The sequence below is a fragment of the Gorilla gorilla genome, chromosome 1 (assembly GCF_029281585.2).
Source record: "Gorilla gorilla gorilla isolate KB3781 chromosome 1, NHGRI_mGorGor1-v2.1_pri, whole genome shotgun sequence".
In the NCBI taxonomy this organism is placed as follows: Eukaryota; Metazoa; Chordata; class Mammalia; order Primates; family Hominidae; genus Gorilla; species Gorilla gorilla.
In genome coordinates, this window is record NC_073224.2 from 34,166,094 (window position 1) to 34,183,386 (window position 17,293).

The window sequence follows — 17,293 nt, forward strand, 5'->3', positions numbered from 1 at the left end:
AATAAAACTAATGAATCTACAGATACCACATAATGAACTATTTCTCTATTTTTATGTCCTTCAGTTAGATTGCTATAATAATCTGTCTCATGGGAACCCCAAATATTATTTTTAGTTTAGTTAGACTCTTTTCTTCCTTTTAGTGATATAAAATTTAGAGAAAGGGGCTATACCCGCTTTGATTTGGGAAATCATAGACTGCTAAAATTCTGTAGATACCCTTCTCTTTTTATAAAGGCCCACTGCAAGGCTGTGTTAATATTAATATGTGTACTGACTTAATGGTTAATGGTAAGTACAGTCAACTCTCTATTGGTGCTAATGAAGGGGAGTAATGGCTAGAGTAAGAGTATGTAAGGGCTTCACCACTCTCCTTCAGTAGCATATTTGGGAGGCACAGTGGGGAGTAGTGTAGAGAAATGGGTACAGGAATTCAGACCACATCAGCCAGTCTCATTAAATCCTGATTCCTGCGATAGGTTTTCTTTGAGTTTGCAAGTTAGTGATTCTGTAACAAAAACCATCATGGTTCTGTGGCAGTAAATCTAGAATGATTTTCTTGCCTTTTTAATCCATAAATGGCAAGGTGACTCTGGAAAATAAAACACTAAATATTTTTCCTCTGAAATTTCTACTTAGTTTAGGATCAAATCTGACATGTACACTAGAAAGGTAATGTGAATAAGAATTAAGTCAGAGAACTGCCTGTTTGCCAAGAGTTGATTCTGGTTCACTAATGGAATGAAAATTTTCAGTGATTAGAAAATCAAAGAAATCTTTTTTTTATTTTGCACCATGTTTAATCCAAAAGAGCCTATTAAAAGTAGGTTTCAGGACTACTGTGGAATGATGTGTTTATTCTTTCTTTTGTTCATTCAAACAACATTTATAAAATGCTTCCCGTGTGTCAGGTAATGTTCTAAGTGCTGGGAATACATAAGTGAGCAAAGACAAAGTCCCTGCCCTCAAGACACTTACATTTTAGTTGGGGAAGTAAATCATACACAAACAATATATGATAAGTACAGGACTATGTCATGTAAATACCTGGGTTAAGTGTATTCTAGGCAGCACTTAAGAGTAGATCCAAATTTTTTGAACTCTTGTGTATATCTTTCCTAGCCTAAACTCACATATCTAGAATTAACTGCTATGATGGGTTAACTAGAATTAACAACTATTACCACATATCTAGAATTAACTACTATGATGAGTCAACTAGAGCATCCATTCATTTCTCTGTTCTCATCATCCCATTTAATCACTTAAGTATGCTTAATATTATATAATATGCTGTCTAACATTGTAGATGTATTAGTTTCATGTGACATACATTCATTACGTATTTGATTTTTAATATTTTATTTATATCCTAGGATTGATATTGCATATATATGTAATATATCTGTATACCTAGGTACAAAAATGCAATTTATTGAGTGCTTACTATATGCCAGTCGCTGTGCTAAGCACAAGCATTATTTCATTTAATCCTTAAAACAACCATGTGAGTAGACAGTAGGTAGAAACTGAGTCTTAATGAAGTTAAGAAATCTTCCTAATAATGTCTTTCAGTAGTACTTAGGGCTAAAACAAAATTCATACCAAAATTGGTCTGATTCTAAAGTCTGAGTTTTTTTGTTTTTACCACTTTGCTGTACTTTACAAGAACACTTTAAGCCATTTTGTGAGTTTTTAATATACATGTATATCTATCTGGTACAAATTATAAGGACACAAAAATAAATTTAATCCTTATACTAAGATAATATTTTATTTTTAAAATTGTAACTCAAGTTTAATTTAGTTTTAAGCTATTACTAACTAGAGAAAAAGGAGAAAAACTTACAGACATGTAAAGTAATGGATCCAGTAGAAAATTTATACAGCTTCTAGTTCTTTTTAAATTATTTCACCAAACATTTATCTATCCACTTTGTGTTCTGCCATGAAGATGAAGATGCAAATTAAGTACAGATATTATGATGATTTTTCAAGTAATTTACAGTTCATCTGGGGTAATAGAGATACACACACAAATGATTTAATTCTGTATAATTTGTGGCTGACTACTAGAATGTATGAAATGAGTAGAGTGAGAATAAACACAGAGTATAGGAAAGGAAAGAAATAAATCAATGTGGATGGAAGTAGTGAGATGGAATTTTATCCAGACTACATGACAGGGAGAATTTAAAAGAGCAATCCAACAAAACACACTTCATCATTTTGTTTGAAACGTAGGCCCCAAATACAAAGCCAAATGCAATTTTTGATTGACCAGGCTGTGGCTTCCCTTTACTAGAATGGATAATAAAGAGTTGACTGTATTTTTACATAATACTTGAAAGCAGAAAGCAAGTTTTCTTGGTTGTGTTTTTATGACTTATTTTTTAAAGAGTTTTGCTAAATCACAAACTGCTACAGATACTCAATTTTATATGTAATTTTTTCCTTTTTTCTATTCATGTGTTAGTTTGTAACTTACATAAACTAGCAGAAAATTGTGGGCCAAAAGTTTCTTTATAAACAAGGAAAAAACTTGACATTGCATATATTGTTAACCAAAAATCTATGTATATTTTACTACCTGCTTTACCTTTCTGATTCAGGTGAAGTATTTGATTACTTAGTTGCCCATGGAAGAATGAAGGAGAAAGAGGCCCGTGCAAAATTTAGGCAGGTATGGAAAGTAGTTTTCAACTTTGTTTTGCTGATAATTGTAGCGATGTACAATGGACAGTATTACAAACTGGACTTCACAGCACATGGTATTTTAAAAAGAAGAATTCCTGCTTTCTTATATTTTTAAGGATGGAAAACTCCTAAAAAATAAAACTTTCTGAATTTAAATTTAAATAGTTGCAGATGGTTATTTTCAGATTGTCATAAAGAGTAAATATTTATAGATGAGACTCACCTTATTAAGACTCTCTGAGAGTCCTGGAAACGTAGACTAGACTGAGATAGAAAAAAATTAGTTAACGCTTTGAAGTCTTTATCCAATAATTACTATAAATTATTACTGGCTTTATATATACAGCATATATGTGTACTGTTTAAAGAGGTTATTGTATTCTTTTAATTAAAGATGTTTTGGTGTTTAAACTCATTTTTGTAGATTTAAAGAATATGGTCAATTTTATTTAACCAAGTAGGCAAGAAACTCCAAATTGTGGCAGAGGACTATGGTAAGATACTCATATTTCCAGTTCAACTTGAATATGACTTATTACAGAAATGATAAAATAAGAAAAAATAAATTTATCTAGAATTTTATTTTTAATTTTTAGAACTGAAGTGATTGAAATAAGCATACATATAAGTTACCATATAAATAGCAAATTAGTGAATTGTAAATTGTAAGCATACATATGTTACCATAGAAATAGCAAATTAGTGAATTGTAAATTGTTCATAAAATTTACTAAAGTTTAAGTGGATAATTTACTATATCCTAAACTTTTATTAAATTTAGAATTTTAAAAATGGCTTGCTACCTCTTCTGCCTGCATGAACACTTTAATTCTACAATTAAAGAGGTTCTGTAATCAGTATGTTCGGAAAAGACCAAATACTGATATAAGATCTTTCTCTAAGATACATATGTGTGTGTTAACATGTTAAACAAATAGAGAAGTCCTGAAAGGGAGGGGAGGAAAAAGCCTGTTTAACTTGTTGTAACATGGCATTCTCCAAATTGACCATGAAATGAGTGTGTTTGTTTTGTGAAACCTCTGTTATTAATGTTTCACAGAATTATTGCTTTTTGGAACACAATTTGTGAAATGCTTTATACTAAAGATATGCATAGCACTTTTATTTGTGATAGATTCCTAGAAATATTCGTGTTAAAATAGCTGAATGTAAAGACAACTGGTAATAAGGAAAACAACTTTAAGAAACTGAATGGCATTCAACCACGTACTGTAATATTATTTTCTATCCTGGGATGGAAGTTCAAGCTTACCCTTAAATAAAGTATTACACACATCATTTTTTTAAATTTTTATTTATTTTATTTTATTTTATTTTTCTTCCTTTTTTAAATTATACTTTAAGTTTCAGGGTACATGTGCACAACATGCAGGTTTGATACATAGGTATACATGTGCCATATTGGTTTGCTGCACCCATCAACTCATCATTTACATTAGGTATTTCTCTAATGCTCTCCCTCCCCCAGCCCCCCACACCACGACAGGCCCCAGTGTGTGATGTTCCCTGCCCTATGTCCAAGTGATCTCATTGTTCAGTTCCCACCTATGAGTGAGAACATGTGGTGTTTGGTTTTCTGTCCTTGTGACAGTTTGCTGAGAATGACGGTTTCCAGCTTCATCCACGTCCCTGCAAAGGACAGGAACTCATCCTTTTTTATGGCTGCATAGTATTCCATGGTGTATATGTGCCACATTTTCTTAATCCAGTCTATCATTGATGGACATTTGGGTTGGTTCCAAGTCTTTGCTGTTGTGAATAGTGCCACAATAAACATATGTGTGCATGTGTCTTTATAGTAGCATGATTTATAATCCTTTGGGTATATACCCAGTAATGGGATTGCTGGGTCAAATGGTAGTTCTAGTTCTAGATCCTTGAGGAATTGCCACACTGTTTTCCACAATGATTGAACTAATTTACACTCCCACCCACAGTGTAAAAGCGTTCCTATTTCTCCACATCCTCTCTAGCATCTGTTGTTTCCTGCCTTTTTAATGATTGCCATTTTAACCATTCTAACTGGCGTGAGATGGTATCTCATTGTGGTTTTGATTTGCATTTCTCTGATTACCAGTGATGTTGAGCATTTTTTCATGTGTCTGTTGGCTGCATAGATGTCTTGTTTTGAGAAGTGTCTGTTCATATCCTTTGCCCACTTTTTGATGGGGTTGTTTGTTTTTTTCTTGTAAATTTCTATGAGTTCTTTGTAGATTCTGGATATTAGCCCTTTGTCAGATGGGTAGATTGCAAAACTTTTCTCCCATTCTGTAGGTTGCCTGTTCACTCTGATGGTAGTTTCTTTTGCCGTGCAGAAGCTTTTTAGTTTCATTAGATCCTAATTTGTCTATTTTGGCTTTTGTTGCCATAGCTTTTGGTGTTTTAGTCATGAAGTCCTTGCCCATGCCTATGTCCTGAATGGTATTGCCTAGATTTTCTTCTAGGGCTTTTATGGTTTTAGGTCTAACATTTAAGTCTTTAATCCATCTTCAATTTTTGTGTAAGGTGTAAGGAAGGGATCCAGTTTCAGCTTTCTACATATGGCTAGCCAGTTTTCCCAACACCATTTATTAAATAGGGAATCCTTTCCCCATTTCTTGTTTTTGTCAGGTTTGTCAAAGATCAGATGGTTGTAGATGTGTGGCATTATTTCTGAGGCCTCTGTTCTGTTCCATTGGTCTGTATTTCTGTTTTGGTACCAGTACCATGCTCTTTCAGTTACTGTAGCCTTGTAGTATAGTCTGAAATCAGGTAGCATGATACCTCCAGCTTTGTTCTTTTTGCTTAGGATTGTCTTCACAATGCAGGCTCTTTTTTGGTTCCATATGAATTTTAAAGTAGTTTTTTCCAATTCTGTGAAGAAAGTTATTGGTAGCTTGATGGGGATGGCATTGAATCTATAAATTACCTTGGGTAGCATAGCCATTTTCACAATATTGATTCTTCCTATCCGTGAGCATGGAATATTCTTCCATTTGTTTGTGTCCTCTTTTATTTTGTTGAGCAGTGGTTTGTTGTTCTCCTTGAAGAGGTCCTTCACGTCCCTTGTAGGTTGGATTCCTAGGCATTTTATTCTCTTTGTAGCAATTGCTAATGGGAGTTCATTCATGATTTGGCTCTCTGTTTGTCTGTTATTGGTGTATAGGAATGCTTGTGATTTTTTGCAGATTCATTTTGTATCCTGAGACTTTGCTGAAGTTGCTTATCAGCTTAAGGAGATTTTGGGCTGAGATGATGGGATTTTCTAAATATACAATCATGTCATCTGCAATCAGGGACCTCTTGACTTCCTCATTTCCTAATTGAATAGCCTTTATTTCTTTTTCTTGCCTGATTGCCCTGGCCAGAACTTCCAACACTATGTTGAATAGGAGTGGTGAGAGAGGACATCCCTGTCTTGTGCTGGTTTTCAAAGGGAATGCTTCCAGTTTTTGCCCATTGAGTATGGAGAATGCTTCCAGTTTTTGCCCATTCAGTATGATGATATTGGCTGTGGGTTTGTCATAAATAGCTCTTATTATTTTGAGATACGTTCCATCAATACCTGGTTTATCGAGAGTTTTTAGCATGAAGGGCTGTTGAATTTTGTCAAAGGCCTTTTCTGCATCTATTGAGATAATCATGGTTTTCATTGTTTGTTGTTTATGTGATGGATTACGTTTATTGATTTGCATATATTGAACTGGCCTTGCATCCCAGGGATGAAGCTGACTTCATCATGGTGGATAAGCCTTTTGATGTGCTGCTGGATTTGGTTTGCCAGTATTTTATTGAGGATTTTTGCATTGATGTTCTTCAGGGATATTGGTCTAAAATTCTCTTTGTTTGTTGTGTCTCTGCCAGGCTTTGGTGTCAGGATGATGTTGGCCTCATAAAATGAGTTAGGGAGGATTCCCTCTTTTTCTATTGATTGGAATAGTTTCAGAAGGAATGGTACCAGCTCCTCTTTGTACCTCTGGTAGAATTTGGCTGTTAATCCATCTGGTCCCGGACTTTTTTTGGTTGCTAAGCTGTTAATTATTGCCTCAATTTCAGAGCCTGTTATTGGTCTATTCAGAGATTCAACGTCCTCCTCGTTTAGTCTTGGAAGAGTGTATGTGTCCAGGAATTTATCCATTTCTTCTAGATTTTCTAGTTTATTTGCATAGAGGTGTTTATAGTATTCTCTGATGGTAGTTTGCATTTCTGTGGGATCAATGGTGATATCCCCTTTATCATTTTTTGTGGCGTCTATTTGATTCTTCTCTCTTTTCTTCTTTATTAGTCTTGCTACTGGTCTATCAATTTTGTTGATCTTTTCAAAAAACCAGCTCCTGGATTCATTGATTTTTTTGAAGGGTTTTTTATGTCTCAATCTCCTTCAATTCTGCTCTGATCTTAGTTATTTCTTGCCTTCTGCTAGCTTTTGAAAGTGTTTCCTCTTGCTTCTCTAGTTCTTTTATTTGTGAGGTTAGGGTGCCGATTTTAGATCTTTCCTGCTTTCTCTTGTGGGCATTTAGTGCTACACATTTCCCTCTACACACTGCTTTAAATGTGTCCCAGAGATTCTGGTGTGTTGTGTCTTTGTTCTCATTGGTTTCAAAGAACATCTTTATTTCTGCCTTCATTTCGTAATTTACCCAATAGTCATTCAGGAGCAGGTTGTTCAGTTTCCATGTAGTTGTGCGGTTTTGAGTGAGTTTCTTAATCCTGAGTTCTAATTTGATTGCACTGTGGTCTGAGAGATAGTTTGTTGTGATTTCTGTTCTTTTACATTTGCTGAGGAGTGCTTTACTTCCAAATACGTGGATGGTTTTGGAATAAGTGCGGTGTGGTGCTGAGAAGAATGTATATTCTGTTGATTTGGGGTGGAGAGTTCTGTAGATGTCTGTTAGGTCTGCTTGATGCAGAGCTGAGTTCAAGTCCTGGATATCCTTGTTAACCTTCTGTCTCATTGATCTGTCTAATATTGACAGTGGGGTGTTAAAGTCTCCCATTATTATTGTGTGGGAGTCTTAAGTCTCTTTGTAGGTCAGTAAGGACTTGCTTTATGAATCTGGGTGCTCCTGTATTGGATGAATATATATTTAGGATGGTTAGCTCTTCTTGTTGAATTGATCCCTTTACCATTATGTAATGGCCTTCTTTGTCTCTTTTGATCTTTGTCAGTTTAAAGTTTGTTTTATCAGAGACTAGGATTGCAACCCCTGCTTTTTTTTTGTTTTCCATTTGCTTGGTAGATCTTCCTCCATCCCTTTATTTTGAGCCTATGTGTGTCTCTGCACATGAGATGGGTCTCCTGAATACAGCACACTGATGGGTCTTGACTGTTTATCCAATTTGCCACTCTGTGTCTTTTAATTCGGGCATTTAGCCCATTTACATTTCAGGTTAGTATTGTTAGGTGTGAATTCGATCCTGTCATTACAATGTTTGCTGGTTATTTTGCCCAATAATTGGTGCAGTTTCTTCATAGCATCGATGGTCTTTACAATGTGGCATGTTTTTGTAGTGGCTGGTACCAGTTGTTTCTTTCCATGTTTACTGCTTCCTTCAGGAGCTATTGTAAGGCAGGCCTGGTGGTGACAAAATCTCTCAGCATTTGCTTGTCTGTAAAGGATTTTATTTCTCCTTCACTTATGAAGCTTAGTTTGGCTGGATATGAAATTCTGGGTTGAAAATTCTTTAAGAATGTTGAATATTGGCCCCCACTTTCTTCTAGCTTGTAAGGTTTGTGCCAAGAGATCCTCTGTTAGTCTGATGGGCTTCCCTTTGTAGGTAACTCAACCTTTCTCTCTGGCTGCCCTTAACACTTTTTCCTTCATTTCAACCTTAGTGAATCTGACAATTATGTGTCTTGGGGTTGTTCTTCTCAAGGAGTATCTTTGGATGTTCTCTGTATTTCCTGAATTTGAATGTTGGCCTGCCTTGCTAGGTTGGGGAAGTTCTCCTGGATAATATCCTAAAGAGTGTTTTCCAACTTGGTTCCATTCTCCCTGTCACTTTCAGGTACACCAGTGAAATGTAGATTTGGTGTTTTCACACAGTCCTGTATTTCTTGGAGGCTTTATTCATTTCTTTCTACTCTTTTTTCTCTAACCTTATCTTCTCGCTTTATTTCACTAATTTGATCTTCAGTCACTGATAGCCTTTCTTCCACTTGATCGAATCGGCTATTGAAGCTTGTGCATGCATCATGAAGTTGTTGTACCGTGGTTTTCAGCTCCATCAGGTCATTTAAGGTCTTCTCTACACTGTTTATTCTAGTTAGCCATTCGTCTAATCTTTTTTCAAGGTTTTTAGCTTCCTTGCGATGGGTTCAAACATCCTCCTTTAGTTTGGAGAAGTTTGTTATTACAGACCTTCTGAAGCCTACTTCTGTCAACTTGTCAAAGTCATTCTCCGTCCAGCTTTGTTCTGTTGCTGGCAAGGAGCTGCGATCCTTTGGAGGAGAAGAGGTGTTCTGATTTTTAGAATTTTCAGCTTTTCCGCTCTGGTTTCTCCCCATCTTTGTGGTTTTATCCACCTTTGGTCTTTGATGTTGGTGACCTACAGATGGGGGTTTTTATGTAGATGACCTTTTGGTTGATGTTGATGCTATGCCTTTCTGTCTGTTAGTTTTCCTTCTAACAGTCAGGTTCCTCAGCTGCAGGTCTGTTGGAGTTTGCTGGAGTTCCACTCCAGACCCTGTTTGCCTGGGTATCACCAGCGGAGGCTACAGAACAGCAAATATTACAGAACAGAGAATATTGCTGCCTGATCTTTCCTCTGGAAGCTTCGTCCCAGAGGGGCAGCCACCTATATGAGGTGTCTGTCAGCCCGTACTGGGAGGTGTCTCCCAGTTAGGCTACACGGGGGTCAGGGACCCACTTGAGGAGGCAGTCTGTCCATTCTCAGAGCTCAAACACCGTGCTGGGAGAACCACTGCTCTCTTCGGAGCTGTCAGACAGGGACATTTAAGTCTGCAGAAGTTGCCTGCTGCCTTTTGTTCAACCATGCCCTGCCCACAGAGATGGAGTCTAGAGGCAGTAGGCCTTGTTGGGCTGCAGTGGGCTCCACCCAGTTCAAGCTTCCTGGCTGCTTTGTTTACCTACTCAAGCCTCAGCATTGGCAAATTCCCCTCCCCCAGCCAGGCTGCTGCCTGGCAGATCAATCTCAGACTGTTGTGCTAGCAGTGAGCAAGGCTCCGTGGGCGTAGGACCTGCCAAGCCAGGCACGGGAAAGAATCACCTTGTCTGCTGGTTGCTAAGACCTTGGGAAAAGCGCAGTATTTGGGTGGGGAGTGTCCCGTTTTTCCAGGTAGTCTGTCACGGCTTCCTTTGGCTAGGAAAGGGAAATACCCCAACCCCTCGTGCTTCCCTGCCCTGCTTCAGCTTGCCCTCCGTGGGCTGCACCCACTGTCCAGCCAGTCCCAGTGAGATGAACCAGGTACCTCAGTTGGAAATATAGAAATTCACCTGTCTTCTGCGTTGATCATGCTGGGAGCTGCAGACCAGAGGTCTTCCTGTTCGGCCATCTTGGAATGTCCCTCGACATGTATTTATTTTATTTATTTATTTTTTATTTTTATTATTTTTTTTGAGACAGATACTTGCTCTGTCACCCAGGCTAGAGTGCAGTGGCGCTATCTTGTCTCGCTGCAACCTCCGCCTCCTGGGTTCAAGCGATTCTCCTACCTCAGCCTCCCAAGTAGCTGGGATTACAGGCACACACCACCACGCCCAGCTAATTTTTGTATTTTTAGTACAGATGGGGTTTCAGCATGTTGGCCAAGCTGGTCTTGAACTCCTGACCTCAGGTGATCTGCCCACCTCAGCCTCCCAAAGTGCTGGGATTATAGGCGTGAGCCACTGTGCCCAGCCACACACATAGTTTTAAGTATTATTCATTTAATATCAGTCACAGTAGCTTTTGTTAGTAGCAGATCAGCAAGAAAGTTCCAATTTGCATTAAATATTCCCATTAGAATCCTAATGTATATTTTAAAGATTATTGCTACTTATTTTTTAAGGCAGCTAGTTTTACTTATTTTTTGGTAGATGTAGAAAATTGTACTGGGTACTATATGGAATTAGAGAAGGTGGAAATGCCTGCTATTTTAAAGAGCTTTCCATCTTTGCTGGAGAGCAAGAGCAGGATGAGAGGTTGGGACATAGGTATTTTAATAGAGATACAAATAATTACTAAAATTGGCTTGGTTTTTTAAATAAAGTCTGTAATATTTTGAAATCATCTTTGTATTCTTTACATTGCAGAGACTGAGTGCCAAATGAATGCTATATAAATTGTAAAACAATGGCAAATATTTTCTTTATAATTTATTTATTTACTATAAATTTTAAATGTATTTAGTATCTATATATGTTTTCCCAAAACTAAAAAAGTTACTAACTCACATTTTTACAAACCAGAGATATGTAAACATACATACACACATGCACACACGTACATTATTTTGTAGTTACCTGACTAAAGATAAATTTATACTTAAATTTATTTTTGAGGAGCTTATTTTTATTTATGGATTTGATTTAAACTCTTACAGACTTAATGAATATACATTTACTTTTATTTGCTTTTTTATGTTAACAGTGAAAGAATGTATGTATTAATACTGTGTCAACAATAATAAATGTATATACGTCCTTGACCTTACTCTTAGAAATACCGAAGACACTCGGGCAGTTTAAGACCACTGAGCAGCCATTGCCCATACAATGCTTTTACATTCCTTAAGACTTGAGCCTACAGAAAAAAAAAAGTCATAATATTGATTCAATTCTTGCAATATCAAGTCTACCACTTATAAGTATTAATAATTGCAAAGTAACCGTGATAACTCCACCTCAATGGAAAACACTGATGTGTGTGGTCTTACCGTCAGTACCCAGCTGACAGTAAATCATGTTTTCAGGATCCATTAATAGAAGGCTCATAGGGAAGTTCCGATATCCTATTTATGGAAGTACAGAATGGTTTGAGATGCGAAGGTCTAGCTGTAAAATAATGCAGTAAAAATTGGGCTTGTGGAGGGGGATTCTTGCATTGAGTCAGAAGGCAGAACTTCTTTCATGGCAGAAATTGTTCCCTGCTAAGCAAATGTGGTAATACTATAATAAACTACCACATTTGACTGATAGCTCAGAGTTCATAGAGTTTGGGGAGAACACATGCTTAATGCAGAGGATTCTTTGTAATTATCTTTCCATTCTTGATGCTTTGAGGCTCAGGAAATGTTTGATTCCAGAAGTACTTATAGAACTGTTTTCATAGAGACCATTGTGTCTGACATGAGTTGCATGGCCTCTGATCATGTTTGGTAACCAAATTATTATCTGTTGCATACCTTCAGTGGCTCATACAAACATGTGACTAAAAAAAGATAATGTAATTATCAGCAAATTTCTGGCACCCATGATACAAAATAATCTTATAATATGAACATACTATAACCTATATAGTATGTCTAATAAAATATACATATAAATGTATGTATCTTTTGGCTAATGAACATAGTTTAGTGAAAATTGGGTATTAGAATTTTGAGGCATATTGCTTAAGAAAACTAATACTACAAATTTTCATCATTAGAACCTTCTGTATTTTTGGGACTCATACTTCAAATTGATTATAATCATTCCCAGTCACCCTGCCCAAGAACATCTAGTGGTTCTGCAGTTCCTGCCTAGTTTTGAATTCATGACTTTTACCAACCTATTTGTCAAGATTTGACTCCCACTGTCACCATTTTTCCACCTCCTTTTCTTTAAATGATTTTTGGTTTGGTTTGGTTTTGTGGGGTTTATTTTGTTTGTTTGGTTGGTTGGTCTTTTTGTTTGTTTGTTTGTTTGTTGTTTTTGAGACAGAGTCTCACTCTGTCATCCAGGTTGGTGTGCAGTGGTGTGAACATGGCATACTGCAACCTCGACCTCCTAGGCTCAAGAAATCCTCCTGCCTCAGCCTTCCGTGTAGCTGGGACCACAGGTGCATGCCACCACGCCTAGCTAATATTTTTATTTTTTGTAGAGACGGGGTCTCACTGTGTTGCCAAGGCCTGGTCTTGAACTTCTGGCCTCAAGCGATCATCCTCCCACTTCAGCTTCCCAAAGTGCTGAGATTATAGGCATGAGTCCTACTTGCTTTTCAAATACACAGTTCCCTTGTCATTAATGCATTTCATCACCTCCCCATCCCCAGATCTCCACATTTTAAAATATTTCTGTCCTTCAAGGATGGCTTAGACCAAATATCACCTCCTTCAGGAAGCATTTCTAACTGAAATTATTCTTTATTTTTTATGATTCTCTCATAAAAGGTAGAGTTCTGTGATTCTACCTTGTATTATAGGGGAATAATATATACCGCTCTATATACAATATATAGAAAGGTAATAATATATACCTCTATATATAATAATATATACCTCCATAATACAAGGTATATAGAGAATATATACCTTATTTTCTCTTCTTAATCAGATTGTAAGCGCCTTAAGGACAGAGTCCACTTAGTATTCATTTTTGTATTTGCCTAGCAACCAGCACATTTCCTTGCACATAGCAGGTACTCAATAAACTGTTGAATCAAAATGAATTAAATGGAATTGTATATTACTCAATGTGTGTTGATGATTTTGTTTTGAATTCATGTTTTCTCTGTCTTCAAACCATTTTAATATACATTAGAATAATTTTATAATACTGAAATATCAGTTTACTTCTACTTTGAAGTTTTTTTTCCACCCATATTCCTATTAGCATGGTCATACTTCACATCACCTTTAGACTTTAAAAAAAATCTCATTTTTGTCTCCATTTGTAAATGCCTAACATTCAAACTGTTTTTATATTTAACTGAATCCACAGAATTGAATGTTCTGATGTACATTAAAATGACTGTCCTTCTATTCATCAGATGTAATTATATGTACAAAATAGTTCTTAATTGATTGCTATCAGATGCTTTCTATTTCTGTATTTTATGTAATAAAGAACTATCATAGAATTGTTTATAATCTATTTCTCTCATAGTTTTGGCCTTTAAACTGTTGGGTTCCTCCTTGTTTAGTCCTTTTCTCCAAAGAGCCCTGTGTGATAGTTAAAAATTATGGCTGCATACAAAATCAAGTTACAGGCATAGAATACTTCACCTGACTGAATTAGTGACAGGTTTAAGATTAAATTTCATTTTTCCCTCTTTTCTGTTGCTGATCAGGTTTCTTTTTAAGGCTCAAAAATTTTCCTTTCTCTTTATATATGAACAGATAAATATAGATATTGCTAAATACCTCATTGTTAAGTTCTTAGTGATTTGGCCTCACTAAAGAAACATGCCTTGAACACATTTGATGTAATTCCTAGAATAGAGTTTTGCTTTTTTAACTTGAGACAATTATCTTAAAATACTAATTCATGTGTGCCAAAGCTTTTATTTCAACACTGTAATAAACCATTTGGCCAAAACTATAAATTGTACACATTCAGTCACATAAACAGAGAACTATAAATGATCCATATGAAATCTTCACAGCCTCTGACAAAGAAATATTTTATTGTATTTTAGCAAGAGAATATTACTTTTCCATATTTTCTGCATTTAACAGCGAAAGTTTCATCACTTTAATGTGTAGTTTTCTGAACTAAAAGCATTGCATATTTATTAAATATTACCTTGAAATCCAAATTAGTAATTTATCTAAATTGGAGGTGATTATTGGGGAAAATTGTGTTTTTTTAATAATTTGACTCTTTTATCCAAATATTTATTCCAGATTGTATCTGCTGTACAGTATTGTCATCAAAAGTACATTGTTCACCGTGATCTTAAGGTAAGCTTCTGAGTGTAATTTTTTTAAAAAAAATCTTTATTATTAACATATGTTTAATAATAATATTAGAGCTGTCTATTTTATTGCCTAACTGTGCTGCTAGACACTATACAAGTAGTTAGTTTTTGATTCTCACAGCAACTTTATGAAAGGTAATATTTTCACTGAGCAAATGAAGAAAATATGAGTGGTAAGTTTTCTGGCTTTAGAGGTTAGACGATTTGATTCACTATTAATTAGTTTGTTTTAAATGCATAGATATGGAACTTCGTTCCCAGCCAAAAGTGTGGGACCTCAGACAGAAGCAAAGTCAGAGCACAGACCCATGTTTCCTTTACATAAGAGACAGTATTCACACTCTACCTTAAAGCTCAAAGAACTAAGGAAAGTTGTAAAACATTTTTATGAACATTAAATGTGTATAATAGTATAAATGAGCATACTTTGGAATAAGAAATGTGTAGTTAGTCAATTAATGGTTGTGCCGCATAGATTTTGTTGAAAGTGGAAACACCCTGGACTAAAATGTTTATACCTTTTTTTCCTTTTTTCTCTAATCTTCCAAATGTAATTTGCATTGTCCCTTACATAGGACTCTTATTTTTCTGTTTTACTTTTTTCCTCATCACCTTTATCAACTACTATCACCAGTTTGGGTTATATTTGAATATATTATCCTAAACAGTTGTCAAAAGTCAAGTCTAATTCTGTATTTTAGCTTCATTTTTCAGAGCTTATGAATTTTCTATTGCTCCAAATTTTTCTATTTCTTGGTTTCCTTCCTTGGCTATTTTAAGGGGAATCACTTCTATGATGAATGAGAAAGAAACGAACTGTTCCCCTGCTTCTGTGTTTAACTCCCAGTTTATCATCTCATTTCTTATATGAAAAAAATCTGCAAAAAATAATCCTGTTCAAAACCTTCTGTTTTCCCTCCAGTCCAGTAGAGAGAGTTTTCCTGTACATTCCTGGAAGGAGACCTCAGAACCCCTTGCAGCTCTTCTCTTCTGAGGCAGCTTGGATACTTTGATATTCATCTAGACATTTTTAGAGAGACTGAAAAAAGTCCAGCTTGCTCACAAACAGCTGCAGAAATTTACAATGACCAGCCCCTTACATCAGAACATAAAAATAACCTGGTTTTGTCACAGTTCAAAAATGTGACAATCTAATATAAATTTTTCCAAATATATGTGCTTTTATAGTATTTATGTGATAAATGATACCCTATTTTTATTGTATATTTTGGGTTCTAGGTGTATCTGCATTTTCCAAAATAAAATGAAAACAAATATCCCAAGCTAGTATACCATAAAAAAGAAGAAAAGAAAGGTTGTGGTAGGTAGGGAGGGAAGAGATAGATGATGGGCAGAGTGCTTGACTCTTATAATTGTTGGACCTTCCAGTAATATAGAGAAATCTGATTTTTGTTTTAGTCAAATTTTATTTCTTTTTGGAACCTGATAAAACACATCTACAAAGTAACCTATAACTTTGTTAGTCTATCCATCCGTTGTAATAGAGTTTAAAATAAAACATGTACAAAAGCAAGTCCTTTATTGAGTTGCTTCTGTTTACAAAAGGGACATGTGAAATATTGTCTTTGAGTGATTCTGCTTTAGGATTTTGGAAAACCATCTCAAAACGTGGAAAATTCATTGTTTTCTATGTAAAATATACGTCAAGAAGAGAATCTAGTTTTAGAACAGCAAAAAGAAGCTTAAAACAGACAAGATATAATGGAGGCTGTATTTTTTGGTCATGTTTTACTGAAACAGTACTTTGTTGAGAAAACATTCTACAAGAGAGGACAAAGGAATGAATTAGTAGTCACAGAACCTCTGACAGGCAGTTACTGTAGATATACCTTTGAGCCTTGCATTAACCAACAATACCCTATTAAAATAGAGCTCCTTTGGGTAATCATGTTGGTTTAAGTCCAAGATGGATTAGTATTATGTTCTTTAGAGTAGGTCATATTAAGGTACGCTTCCAGGAGGTTTCTGACTGTGAGGAAAAAAATGAGTTTAAAATAACCTATGAAAGAAAATAGGTTTTAAATAACCTTTCTTAAGTAGTTGCATATATGCATATAAAGAGAGCTTTCCTTATGTAGTGTTAAAATTTAGTCTTATGTAGATGTAATTCAGAACAGTTATGCATTGAAGTACCATACTGGGCTTCTAAATTTGATACTACATTTAGAAATGAGGGGCAAGAGATATGTAAGTTTGGAAGCTAAAACTCTTTTACAAATATTTTTATTTTATGTAGGCTTTTTACATTGTTCTTTCTATTATTTTCCTCTTAGGCTGAAAACCTTCTCCTTGATGGTGATATGAATATTAAAATTGCTGACTTTGGTTTTAGTAATGAATTTACAGTTGGGAACAAATTGGACACATTTTGTGGAAGCCCACCCTATGCTGCTCCTGAGCTTTTCCAAGGAAAGAAGTATGACGGGCCTGAAGTGGATGTGTGGAGTCTGGGCGTCATTCTCTATACATTAGTCAGTGGCTCCTTGCCTTTCGATGGCCAGAATTTAAAGGTATCAGCTAAATTCTTTATTAATGTTTTATCCCCAAGTATGATTATTTCAAAAACCAGTTATAAGTGCTTTCTTTCACTTTTATTAAGGAACTGCGAGAGCGAGTTTTACGAGGGAAGTACCGTATTCCCTTCTATATGTCCACAGACTGTGAAAATCTTCTGAAGAAATTATTAGTCCTGAATCCAATAAAGAGAGGCAGCTTGGAAGTAAGTAAATTT

At 35.6% G+C, this 17,293-nt stretch overlaps 1 protein-coding gene across 6 annotated transcripts in view; it reads left to right on the forward strand.

The window, feature by feature from the left end:
* The window catches only part of MARK1 (microtubule affinity regulating kinase 1), a 136,040-nt gene that overhangs the window by 73,543 nt on the left and 45,204 nt on the right, over window positions 1-17,293 (forward strand). For all 6 annotated transcript variants that reach the window (XM_019030673.4, XM_019030682.4, XM_004028427.5 and 3 more), the window contains 4 exons: window positions 2,613-2,683; window positions 14,468-14,524; window positions 16,836-17,072; window positions 17,162-17,281. In XM_019030673.4, the coding sequence (XP_018886218.2) occupies window positions 2,613-2,683; window positions 14,468-14,524; window positions 16,836-17,072; window positions 17,162-17,281 (485 nt within the window). The remainder of the gene's footprint in view (window positions 1-2,612; window positions 2,684-14,467; window positions 14,525-16,835; window positions 17,073-17,161; window positions 17,282-17,293) is intronic.